The sequence below is a fragment of the Lampris incognitus genome, chromosome 13, assembly GCF_029633865.1.
Source record: "Lampris incognitus isolate fLamInc1 chromosome 13, fLamInc1.hap2, whole genome shotgun sequence".
In the NCBI taxonomy this organism is placed as follows: domain Eukaryota; kingdom Metazoa; phylum Chordata; class Actinopteri; order Lampriformes; family Lampridae; genus Lampris; species Lampris incognitus.
The window spans coordinates 4,713,768-4,727,482 of NC_079223.1; the positions used below are offsets into that span (position 1 = coordinate 4,713,768).

Consider the following 13,715-nt stretch of genomic DNA (forward strand, 5'->3'; position numbering starts at 1 on the left):
ATAGTGTGATCCTCCCACGCGCTATGTCCCCTGGTGAAACTCCTCACTGTCAGGTGAAAAGAAGCGGCTGGTGACTCCACATGTATGGGAGGAGGCATGTGGTAGTCTGCAGCCCTCCCCGGATCAGCAGAGGGGGTGGAGCAGAGACTGGGACGGCATGGAAAAATAGGGTAATTGGCCAAATACAACTGGGGAGTGTAGACTGGGACAGGAGGAAAAGGGAAATCCTAGGAAAAACAGATACCAGAAACTTGGTTATAGGTCACTGAGTGAATCATCCAAACAACAGGCCGTTAGAGAGTCTTTCCTTATCTGACGAGAGGGTCTAAGGACAGGATGTTGTGTTGCTGTAAAGCCCCCTGAAGCGAATGTGTCATTTGTGATATTGGGCTACACAAATAAGATTGACTTGACCGGACATCATGTGTGTGTCCAGATAAACTGATTCAACTTTCTGGGATTTCCTTACCTGGATTATTGAGCATGCATCAAGACATGTCCCAGTAACATGTTTTCACAAACAAAGTAAATTGCCAGAATGGCTGTTGCGTTAACCACGTTTTCCCTAGGATGAAGGTTTTCTGGGTTGTGAGCAAGACGAATAACAGAATCATAACGTAATGTAAAGCTCATCTTAGTCTAGAAACTACTATATGCTTAACGATGGCCTCGGTGTGTAGAAGTGTACATCAGTCTGGCAGACCATCCCCTTGGCCTCGGTGTGTAGAAGTGTACATCAGTCTGGCAGACCATCCCCCTCCGATGAATGCCGGAGTTAAAAGCATAATAAAGGGTCTCCTGTGAAACGCTGCCTCCGTTATTATAATCTGTGTATTTGATCCGGGTGGCGTGGCCCTGACTCAGTCAAGTTCTCAGATTTTGAAAAAACCAACATGCTTTTGATATGTCAACAGCACCTGGAGCAAAGCACACCTAATTTGTCAATACGGCATTTGAATAAATCGCGGACCCCAAGCGCTGAACGGCCGTTGTTGAGCCTGCAGCCCTGCACGGTGCGTGTTGTGCAGCATGCCGAGCTGTGCAGCATGCCGAGCTGTGCAGCTGTGCAGCACCACCTCGCCACGCAAGTCCAGGGACTGTAAATATGAACCACGTGACCGCCGGGTTAGCAGCCTGGCACGGCGAATGACGGCCGAGCGCAGGAAGTTACCGGGCCGCTCTCGATCCGGCGACAGACGACCGACAGCGACGCTATGTAATAACCCATCCGACGGCACGACGTCGCGGTAAGCCCTAGGTGAGAGTCACGCGTTGATGTGGGCGCGCTGGCCCCATTCCAGGCGTCTAATTCCACGCGAGGAGGCGTGATCAGCTGTCGCCAGCTAGCCGCTAGCTAGCCGCTAGTGGCTACAAACAAACTTTGCTAGGCCTGGGGTACCGCTCGCTAATCCCCGTCCGCCGAGCGAGCCGCGGCGAACCAGTACTTGGCGGAACTGTGTGCAGCGTACAGCGGGTGTGGAAAGCGGACAAGTATGGAGACGAACGTATTGCAGCAACTTCACATTTAAGAGGGGCAGCGTTACATTTGGCGACAACCTCCATGCTAGCTTCAGTAGTGTAATGGCGTTCCGGAGCTAGCTTAGCGCCTGTTAGCTTAGCCTAGTCAGCGGCGGGTTTGATCCCAGACTGGTTGTGGCATTAACGCCTTTGTTCGGGCAGGCTCTCGGTCGGTTCCGAATCATCCTATCGCCGTGGGCTAAACTGACCCGGTTCTCTCAGTCGAGGTGCAACACGAGCCCTCCCCCGCTACGGTTTAGGCACCGCCGCTGTCAGCCGTGGCCCACGTCAGCCTAGGCTTTATCGGCTAGCTAACTAGCTGGGTCAGGTTAGCCTCCGGCTAGCTAGCTGGGTCGGGTTAGTCTCCAGCTAATCTCCCAGTGTGGTAGTCCTAAACCCGGTCTCCTGCCCCCACCACAATAGCTTGTTTCCTCGCCTTCCATGTATTTAATGACGCCCCCTCTCTCCCCCCTGTTGTGGCAGCTATTCTAGCCTCCAAATAGGGAGGGAGGGAGGTTTTACAATCGCACCAACAGGTGCGCGTAATTAGCCACCTGGCGGAATGGAAGCCCGGCAGTACAGGTGGTACCTGATGACCGGGTTGAGGACTACTGGGTCGGGTCGTTACACGGTCCGGTGACAGGTGTCCGCACCGAGCGGGACGATCGGCAGTACACGTTGTCGGCATGTGTTCACATCTAAACGCGTTGCTTACGGCTTGTGTGGCGAGGCAGCGCGTTGCCGTTAGCATGCGGCTGCAGCTAACGCTAGCTAGCTAGCAGAGGGGGGAGTTTTGGCTTGTTTAACTTGTTCACCGTCAAATTGCTGCAGTTTCGCAAACACGCCTCTCTATTTATACACACTCGTGTAATTTGCATTAATTGTTGATTTTAAAATACCAATTTTAGCCAAGTGTTAGTGATGTTTTGACTCCCACATTCACGCCAAGAGCGACCTGGTGGTATGTTTACAAACATGATTGTACCTGCCACCACGCCGGCCCGAGCCCCTCTTGTTTCCATCTCGGTTGGTAGTGGGGCCTGTCTACACTCAATGGCGACTCGCTTAGGTGCACCCATGCAGTGCTGGGTATGATCCCTTTTTGCCCCTAGAACAGCCCCAATTCTTAATGACAGGGAGTCAGCAAGGTGCTGGAAACATTCCCGTGGGGTTTTTGGTCCATGCTGACTTGATTGCATCACGCAGTTCCTGCATATTCGTCAGCCTCTCGTTCATGCTGTGAACCTCCCATTCAGAGTCATCCAAAAGGTGCTCCATTGGACTGAGATCTGGTAACTGCAGGCCAATGGAATAGACAGAAATCACTGTCGTGCAACCATGCAATGTCCATGCAATCAGCTTGAGACAATGCATGTTTTTTTCTGTGACGTGTTGCATGATCTTGCTGGAATTGGCCATTGGAAAAAGAGTAGACTGTGGCCATAAAAGGATGCTTATGGTCAGCAACAATGTTCAGGTACACTGTCATTCAAATGATACTTGAATGACTATTAAGGGGACCTATTGTGTTCCAAGAAAACGTTCCCCATGCTCTTAGACCACCACCATCACCAGTGTGTACCATTGATACAAGGCAGGATGGATTCATGCTGTTTATGCTAAATTCTGACCCTAGTGTCTTTCATCAGACCAAGCCACATCTTTCAAATCTTCTTCCTCAGGTTTTGGTGATCCTGTATCAACTGTAGCCTCATCTTCCTGTTCTTAGCTGACAGGAGTGGTGGTCCTCTGCAGCTGTAGCCCTTCCAGTTCAAGGTTTGATGCATTGTGCATTAAAAAATGTCCTTTTACACACCACTAAAGAGTTTTTTTTTATTTAATTTTATTTTTTGAGGTATTTATGGCTTTCCTGTCAGCTTGAACAAGCCTGGCCATTCTGCTCTGATCTCTCTCATGAAGAAGGTGTCTTCACCAACAGAACTGTCCCTGACTGGATGTTTTGGGGTTTTTCTTTTAATTTTTGCAGCATTCTCTGTGAACTCTTAAGACTGTAGTGCAGGGGTGGGCAATCTTATCCAGAAAGGGCCGGTGTGGATGCAGGTTTTTGTTCCAACCAAGCAGTCACACACCTGATCCCACTAATCAACCAGTAGAGTCTTTGCTGAGGAACTTGATTAGGAGACTCAGGTGTGTAACGGCTTGGTTAGAACAAAGACCTGCACCCACACCGGCCCTTTCTGGATAAGATTGCCCACCCCTGCCGTAGTGTATGACAATCCTGTGAGGTCAGCAGTTTCTGAGATGCTGAACTCACCACACCTGGCACCACAATCATTCCACAGTGAAAGTAGCTAAGATCACACATCTTACCCATTTTAATTAGGGCTGAATGTTTAATCAAATTCAAACCAACATCGCAGTGTAATAGAACACAATTTTCAAATCACAATGGCTGCGATTAAAAAAAAAAAAGGTGTATTTATAATGTTACACAATCTTACCAATCAGAGGGTCAGAGACGTGGCCATGTGGGGTCATGTACACACATGCTAACCTACGTTCATGTGACATGCGAGTGAGAGCAGAGCAGTAAATGAAGAAAACAACTTGCTGTGCTTTGATTCTAGCGATAATATTACTATCTTTTGAAAATGGCCTCAGCAGAACCGAACATTGAAAAGGTGACTTAGTGTCAAAGAGGAGCAGTATGTCGGTTTTCTGGAACTGTTTTGGATTTAGGAAAGAAGATGCTGAACAGAGTACTGTGCAGAATGTGCCTTGCTACCATAGCTACAACACAGGGCACCACTACAAACCTATTCCTGCATTTAAGAAAGCATCACAAAGCCATGTATGACAATTGCATGGCTAAAAACACCATCACCGGTGTGTCAAGTAGGCTGAATACCACCCGGCATATATATATATATATATATATATATATGTGTGTGTGGTGTGTGTATGCATGCGTGTGTGTGTGTGTGTGTATATATATATATGTGTGTGTGTGTGTATATGTATATTCTGCACTTTGTGTGATTTGTTACTGACAGGAGATCAGTAAGATTCAAATTTATTTTCCTATTAATGTTCACACCTGGCCTGTTCTGCAGTGCTTTGTTGTTTGTTTTTCAGATTTTATTTTATTGAAAAGTTAAGTCATGATATTTATAGGACCATGTTTACGAGGCTTGAAGTTAAATCCCTCAGTCAATATTCTACTGTGATTGAAGGTTTTTCTTTTTACGATTAAATAGTTAAATGAAGATATATTATTCATATCAATTCATGCATCACTTCATATCATTTCATCATAACACGTAGGCCTGGCCTACAGGAAAGAGCAGTTTATATGTTGGCTGTTGTGTTGGTCATACTATAGAATGATTTATTGCTGTGTTTAGTGGATAAAACAGAAGATAATGAACTTTGAAAAAAATCGCATACTAAATTGCAATTGTAATCTTGGTCTAAAAAAATCACAATTATATTATTTTCCCAAATCGTTCAGCCCTAATTCTAATGTTTGATCAAACAACTGAATCTCTTGACCATGTCTGCATGCTTTATTGAGTTGCAGCCACATGAATCGCTGTTTGGCTATTTGCATTTAAATTCTCATTAAGTGAAAAATGTATCTTTATGTTACCAGTCTAAAGGGGGATCAGAGGGTGTGCTCCAATTATCGGGGCATTACATTGTTCAGGACCAATCTGCGATGCCGAAAGTTCTCAATTTACCAGTCAGTCTTCATTCCAACCCTCTCCTATGGTCATGAGCTTTGGGTAGTGACCAAAAGGGTGAGATCATGGATACAAGCGGCTGAAATGAGTTTCCTCCATAGGGTGTCTGGGCTTAGCCTTAGAGATAGGGTGAGGAGCTTGGACATCCGGAGGGAGCTTGGCGTAGAACTGCTTCTCCTTTGCGTCGAAAGGAGCCAGTTGAGGTGGTTTGGGCATCTGATCAGGATGCCTCCAGGGCACCTTTCTTTGGAGGTTTTCCAGGCACGGCCAACTGGGAGGAGACCCCGGGGTAGACCCAGAACTCGCTGGAGTGACTACATGGCCAGTCTGGCCTGGGAACACCTTGGGTTCCCCCAGGAGGAGCTGGAGGGCGTTGCTGGGGAGAGGGATGTCTGGAGTGCCCTGCTTAGCTTGCTGCCACCGAGACCCGACCCTGGAGAAGCGGCTGAAGATGAATGAATGAATGAATGTTACCAGTCTTGTCTGATTAATTTACATTCATTTAGCACTATGTTCTAGACCCCTCCTCCTGAAAAAAACCCCATTTTATTTCTGTGTCTATAAGAAGAATAATGTTTTTATCTTCCTCATCTCACGTCATGTCATCTCATGTCATCTCATCATCAGCAGCTTATCCGGGGTCAGGTTGTGGTGGCAGCAAGCTAAGTAGGGCACTCCAGATGTCCCTCTCCTCACCAATGCCCTCCAGCTTTTCCTGGGGGACCTCAAGATGTTCCCAGGCCAGATTGGACATGTAGTCCTTCCAGCGAGTTCTGGGTCTACCCCGGGGTCTCCTCCCAGTTGGACGTGCCCATAAAACCTCCAAAGGAAGGTGCCCAGGAGGCATCCTATTCAGATGCCCGAACCACCTCAACTGGCTCCTTTTGATGTGAAGGAGCAGTGGCTCTACTCCAAGCTCCCTCCGGCTGTCCGAGCTCCTCACCCTATCTCTAAGGTTGAGCCCAGATACCCTACGGAGGAAACTCATTTCAACCTCTTTTATTCACGAGCTCACCCTTTTGGTCAATACCCAAAGCTCATGACCATAGGTGAGGGTTGGAAGGAAAATTAACTGGTAAATTGAGAGCTTTGCCTTCCGGCTTAGCTCCCTCTTCACCACAACGGTCCAGTACAACGTCCGCATTACTGCTGATGCTGCACCAATCCGTCTGTCAATCTCTCACTCCATCCTACCCTCACTCGTGAACAAGACCCCGAGATACTTGAACTCCTTCACTTGAGGCAACAACCCATCCCCATCCCGGAGGGAGCAATCCCTCATTTTCCAGTAGAGAACCGTGGCCTCAGAATTGGAGGTGCTGACTCTCATCCTGGCCATTTCACACTCAGCTGCAAACCACCCCAGTGTACTTCGGAGGTCGCATTCTGATGACCCCAACAAAACCACATCGTCTGCGTAGAGCAGAGATGCAATTCTGAGGTTCCCAAAAGGGACACACTCCTCACCTTAGCTGCGCCTTGAGATCCTGTCCATGAATATCGCAAACAGAATCAGAGACGAGGGACAACCTTGGCGGAGTCCGACCCCCACCGAAAATGTGTTTGACTATGTGCCGAGAATGCGAACAAAGCGCTCACTTTGATTATACAAGGAGCGGATGGCTTGTAGCAACTGCCACCGTACCCCATACTCCCGCAGTATCCCCCCACAGAGTGCCCCGGGGTACACGGTCTTAAGCCTTCTCCACGTCCACAAAACACATGTCGACTGACTGGTCAAACTCCCATGCCTCCCTCAGCACTTCCGCAAGGGTAAAGAGTTGGTCCGTTGTTCCACGGCCAGGATGGAATCCACATTGTTCCTCCTGGATCCAAGATTCGACAGTCGGTCAGAGCCTCCTTTCCAGCACCCTACAGTAGACTTTCCCAGGAAGGCTGAGCAGTGTGACAACCCGATAATTGGAGCACACATTCCGGTCCTCCCCCCCCCCCTTTTTTTTTTTTAAATATGGGAACCACCACCCCATTCTGCCACTCCACAGGTACTGTACCCAACCTCCACACAACACTGAAGAGGCGTGTCAGCCAAGACCAAGTTTTTATCTTCCTGTAAAACATTATTTTTTTTGTTTTGTTTTATCATCCTGCACTTGGAGGTGTGCATTAAAGAAATATTCAGTGAATAGGGTGCAAAACGGAGACAAGACAAGTGATCTTCTACCACCAAATTGAAACTAGCCAATAAATGTCCACAATCTTCTCAACACACCCAGCCATTGTTGGCTGTTAGTCCAAGCAGACTCCCTCCCCTCACAAAATCCACCCCAACAGTTCCATTCCATTCAGATATACGTCAAATCGCAGAAGTTCACAGTGGTCTAAATGCCTATCCATGAGACCTTTAACAAGCAAATGTATCCAATAATGTGGCTGTTGACTGTATCTTGAAGCCTCAGAAGTAAGCTAATGTCCCCCAACAACCATATGAAATGATGTGTAGCTCTATCTTTACTCTGCCAAACATGATTGTGTAGGGTCTTTAGTTTTCTTTGGATGTTTTAACATATCAACCATTTGTGTGTTCATACAGGCTGGCAAGAGGGCAACAGCATTCATGGATATTGTGGAAACCTTTAACCATTTAATTCCTAGTGACCAGTTGGAAGACTCTCTACTAATAGGTCAGAATTTGGAATGTGAGGCAAGTAATGAATTTGGAACTGGCCTCCATCTGGAAGAATCACTGAAGAACATGCTCAGTGACAAAGATCCCATGTTTGGATCCGCAAGCTCTCAGTTCAATCTCCTGGATACCGATGACCCCAATTTTCAGGTTGCTGGTTCAACAGGTATGTACATAAAAGGGTGCTGTGTCCAAGAACTACATTCACAAAGAAAAATCTTTCTGAATTTGATATGATGTGCTGTGGGCTTTTGTTGAGACAAAATAAATTCCAAATGCAACACATATTTACCCATTCTGTAGCCTTAATGTTTAAACATGGCTAAAAGTTTACAACTATGGTAAATGTGTCATTGGTATAAGTGACTAGTTATTCCTGCATAGTATGCGTTTTATAAGCTATCCTTTAAAATGTTACAAGAACAGTCTTCATAAGGCATAAATTCATATTAAACAAATCCAGTAATTATGGGAAGACATCTTTTTCATTTCTCTGAGACATTTTTCCCAGTGTCATTTGATGCCAAGACTGAATTTTTGGCTGAAAAGAGACCATTTTGCTGTAGTATTTTAAATGATCAACACTATAAAATGACAATACAAAGGAAACGCTGCGATAATGGATAAACTCTTACTCAAGTTGCTTAAATATGCATCTTCATTGATATTTTTAGTTAATTGTAGCCGAAAATTGGCTCAACAAGATTAATTATAAATTCACAAGCATTTGTCTTTTAGTTAACTTGCTATGTAATTTGTAATTAATGCAGATAAAGATGGAGATTTTTTCATTTGGACTCTGAACTGCCACCTTTCAGGCATTGTTGGAAGTCAAAATGATGACATTGTATAGTTCCAATGGGAATTTCTAATGAAGTGCTAACCCAAGGAAGCCAGTTTAGCTGACTCTAACAAACCTTTCAGCATTGTGCAATTTTGTTTAACAGCTGCTAATGAAATCATGAATGTATTAAAATTGCTTTGTGGCAGGTAATTCTCCTAGACAACTAGAAAGGGAAATGAACGTCTCCTGTCTTTGTAGGTGCAGGTGTTGAAGAAGGTGCAACATCCAGTAAACTCAGTGGTGCTGGTAGCGCGCTTGCCTGTGCAGGAACCGCACAAGGCAAGCGACCGGTTGGGAGGCCCAGGAAATCACGCAATACTGAATATGGTAAGCATGTTCTTTATCGGCAGGACATTTTATGAATTTGACACGGCTAGTTTGGAGGCGAGGTGATAACTCTTTACAACTGACTTCCTTTTTTTGAAACAGAACAAAAAATTGACCAGGTAACTACTAACCTTTCAAGAAAACCTCGAGGAAGACCTGGTAGAAAACCAACTCACAGGCAACTGAAGTCATTCCTCATTGAAAAGGGAGTTCAAGGCCCCACACTGAAAAAACAATTGGTTCTGGGAGGGCGGATCAATATTCATGATCATGATGTTGCTTTATGGCTAAATCCTGTTGTAGTGTTAAGGCGACTAACAGTCACAGTTGGAGGATTCAGGATTGAGCTTCTTCCAGGACCCTCTTATACACAAAACACAGCACCAGACCCATCAGAATCGTTTGAAGAAAGCTTTTCGTATGGTGGGGACATTGACTGTCCTGTGCTGCAGGATGAGTCAGTTGTTGTACAGAATTCCACACAAGAGAACCTCAAAGATTTGGGAGTCACTGAAAAGTGCTGTGCTGAAGATGTACCCCTTGCACTTGGTCCATATGTTAATCCAAATGATGTACAAGCTGCCAATGGGACACCTGTGCAGGAACCATGCTTGGCAGAGGCTAAACTTGACACTCAAGAAGTTTCTGAGAACTACAAGCCTATCAGTAAAGGAAAAGATGACATCAAAGACCCACAAAACATTCAGAACAACAAAACTGCTTTGGATGCTAAGATGGAAAGTAAGGATAAGCATAAGATGCTTGCGAAGAACTTAATGAAGTCTAAACAAGGGCTGACCTCTGTAAAGACTAAGAGCTTGGTTTCTGGTATACCAAGCAGCATAATTAAGGGACCTAAAGTACCCAAAAACATGCCATCAAAACCCAATATCAGAGGAGACACTCACAATGAGAAATCCATGAAAGAAAAGGCAGGTATTGCGTCATTAAAAAGGCCTGGAGAAAATGCCAAAACTGAGCATGCTGCAAAGATACAAAAGATGCAGGACATTGCACCAAAGCCAAAACTGCCAGTTACTTCCAGTCCTGTCAAGAAGACTCTGTCATCTGGCAACAGCCTTGGTGACCAGCAGGGACAAACCAAACAAGCTCATTCACAAATTGGTGTCAAACCTGAGACTGCTCACACAACACATGGTACCCCAGGCTATTCTTCAAAAACACTTGAGGAGGGAGTGCATGAGAAGCCCAAGGTGAAAAAGCCAGAAAAAATCCCTCAAAAACTGAAGAGCAAAAATGCAAAAAGCATTTCTTTGGATGAGCCGCAGCTGTTCATCCCCGATAATGCTCCAGTTGTCAAGAAAGAAACTGCAGAAGAGCCACCTGCCAACAGCGAGAGTGTATGGGATGGCAGCAATAACTGTGGTCTGTGCAAGAAACATCATAACAACACGTGAGTTTCATGCCTTATTGTACCTTTGTCTTCATTTCACTTTAATAAGAGGAAAATATTAATTGGTTTGCAGAATAACTTTTTGAATAAATGCAGAGAACATGACTTACATGTTCCGTCATGTTTTACAAACGAGCACAGTAAATTTCTTTTCAGACACACAAATAACTATCAAATAACACAAATAACTATGACTTTGTATATTCATATCTATTTCTATATTTAAATTGATAGAATTCTTTAAGTGTGTAATAGAAGTGTTGAATCTGTATTTGTGTATGGTGACTCATGTGTGGATTGGCTCACATTTTGTTCATGGATTTTTGAAACAAATTGAGCAGTGAGACCCTTGAAAGTCCCATCCATCCATCCATTATCCAGACCGCTTATCCTGCTGTCAGGGTCACGGGGATGCTGGAGCCTATCCCAGCAGTCATTGGGCGGCAGGCGGGAGACACCCTGGACAGGCCACTAGACCATCACAGGGCTAATTAGGGTGTGTAGGGTGTAAAAACAAAACAAAACAAAACAAAAACACCAGATGAGTGGGTCATTGTTTTCCAGCTGCTGTCTATCAAGGAACTGCATAAGGCTTAGATGAAGGTAAAGGAGAATATTACCAACGCCTCTTCACCAACCAATCCTAACAATGTACACTTTAATGCTGTGTTTGTGCCGGGGGACCCTATCCTTGGGGTGGACCAACTTCTGGTGCAGCGGTTTTGGGGTTAAATAAGGGTGGGGATACCTTCAGTCAATTGAGTCACAAATGCAAGAGGAATATCAAAGGCCATTGACTTTAGCCAATCATCTCATTGGGCCTCATTTATCACTTGTTCGTACATACAAATTTGTTCCTACACACCCATGGAATTTTTTAGCCCTCGAGATTGTCTGACAGTGGGCGGCAAAGCTTGATGGTTATTTGTAATTCCATCCCCCTAACAGCTGTTGTCTACCTCTTGCAACGAACAATCACCCAAGCTTACAAAGACATCAGCCAGTTGTCTAAATTCAGGGGTTATTCAGGTTCTACACTGGTCTCTGAGACAAACCTCAGGGTTAAAAAATACCATGGGTGTGTAACGACAAATGTGTATGTACATACGATTGACGAATGAGGTCCATTGTTTGCTTTGTCATGAGAGCAAACTGTTCATTCAAGGGGAGGAGGGAATACAAACAGGCAGGCACCATGTAACTAGGCATCACCTAAGTAGCTAACATTGATGAAGAAAGAAACAAGTATTGGTTACTATACTTCCATGATTGAGTTTTCCTAAATATACAATTTTAAGCATGTAAAATCATATTGTTCTATTAAAAGCAGACAACTTTTAGAAAAGTAAATCCCTTGTTTAGTCAGGAGTAAGTCAGTCTTTCACTATCACTGTTTGCTCCATCAGTTGTCTACCCACCTTACCTTAATCCTTGAGCTTGTCTCCTGAGAAATCTTGTGGAAAAACCATGCCAAGTACTACTGTTTATTATCATGAGCGGGTTTTTTTGGAAACCATCAATGGTGTTGATAAAAGTGCTCAACAAATGAGGAGCGGAATATCAATATAGATGTAGAGGGAAAACAACATCAATACACAGCAGTACAAGCTTGTTCCGTGCGTCGTGCACTCATGAGTAGAGAAACTAGCGTGACCATAAATGACAGTACTTCTGTAGTACTTCTGTTTATAGTGTGTGTTCGAACATGTGACCAAAAGTCACCAAGCATCTATTGTTGGCCATGCTGGAGGATAAGAACGCTGTGGGGGAATTGCACTTTAGCCGCAGAATCGGTGAACCATGGGTGGTCGAAATGACCACCGGTTTTTAAACTCTATATTGTGTTGTAGAGGAGCTCAATCAGGAGTCGTGACAACTTTCTCTTTCGGCTACACAACGTGCACCATTTATTCCTTCAACCTAACAACAACGACAAAAACCCGCACAGCGGAAGTGTGTCACTGTAAACCCGAACCGAGAAAACAGCAGCTGTAAACAAACGTTCCTACTCGCTCAATAAGGGGAATTATGTATCCCTATAACCACTAAAGTGTCAAGATAAATACCCAGTTGAGATATTAATGCATTACATATGTTAGTATGTTTATTAGGAAACGACTGACACCAAAAACTTAACATTTTAACAGCTATAATACTATTTTAAACAATTTAAACTTCAGAGAGACATGGCATAGCAAAATTGGAAACAGTGAAAATACGACCTGAAAAACAAAACAGGAAACACATATTGCTAATCTAACAAACGTAACAGGGCATATAACACGTGGAATGTAAAAAAAGAAATGAAAATAAATATTGAAACAGTCCCAAACAACGAGCGGAACTTAAAAACTACCAGAACGGGTGAGCCACGTGAGGTGGTTGAGGAGAATGGCTGCGCGAGGAAGAGCTGTGTCCCGCCCTGCAAATAATTAGCTTTGAAAACTGACAGAGTCAATTTTCTTTGACTTATTGGGCAAAAAGTTGGCAATATAGTGCAGCGATGCCAAACGCTACGAGACATTCCGCGAATCCTTCAAGAACTGGCCCCGGCGGGGTGAAGACTAACGAAGCGGCTAACGCTACCCAAGCTAACCAGAGGGCATCGCTGCCTCGCAACACATCAAACACCGATGCAGCTGTTGCTAGCACCATCCCCCGGTGAAGTGGCCAAAGAGTCTGCTAAACTCACTGCATAACAGAGCCATAAATATGCGTGGCTCTTTTGTGTACTGATGTTTGGCCGCGCCCGTTGTTATCGGAGCTATGATATGCGTGGCTCTGCTGTGCTCTGATGTTAGCGACGGGCGTTGGTAAACATCGGGACACAAAGAGCCATGGACATCTGTAACTCTGACAACGACTCCTAGAGGATAAGTTCTGAGTCTCATCACTAGCCAGTCAGAATAGCTTGGTCTAGTCAGAAAGGCACGAACTGAGGAAGCCTCTTGGACGAGAGGCGAAACGGATAGATACCAAGTCCAGTTGCACTCGATTCAACTCCTTTGGAGAACCATGACCTGGATGAATGAGAACATTCACAGACAAACTGGCTGAAATCACCAACCGCATTTCTCAAGTCGAGAGCCGACTATGCTTCCTGGAGGATGCTAACGAAAGGCAGCAAGCTAACCCCCCAGAGCCACAGAAGTGGAGGCCCTCCGACAAAAGCTGGACGACATTGAGAACCGGGAGCGAAGGAATAATTTACGTTTCATGGGATTTCCAGAGGGCAGCGAGGAAGGCGATGCCCTGTCATTCCTA

At 45.1% G+C, this 13,715-nt stretch overlaps 1 protein-coding gene across 3 annotated transcripts in view; it reads left to right on the forward strand.

Moving 5' to 3' along the window:
- Window positions 1-1,154: 1,154 nt before the first annotated feature.
- The window catches only part of phf3 (PHD finger protein 3), a 28,356-nt gene continuing 15,795 nt past the window's right edge, over window positions 1,155-13,715 (forward strand). The window contains exons 1-5 of one of the 3 annotated variants that reach the window (XM_056291535.1): window positions 1,155-1,258; window positions 3,201-3,294; window positions 7,774-8,032; window positions 8,909-9,037; window positions 9,140-10,451. In XM_056291535.1, the coding sequence (XP_056147510.1) occupies window positions 7,798-8,032; window positions 8,909-9,037; window positions 9,140-10,451 (1,676 nt within the window). In that variant the 5' untranslated portion in view covers window positions 1,155-1,258; window positions 3,201-3,294; window positions 7,774-7,797. Of the gene's footprint in view, window positions 1,259-3,200; window positions 3,295-7,773; window positions 8,033-8,908; window positions 9,038-9,139; window positions 10,452-13,715 lie in introns of those variants that run through there. The other 2 variants (XM_056291536.1, XM_056291537.1) reach the window with 2 other exon arrangements.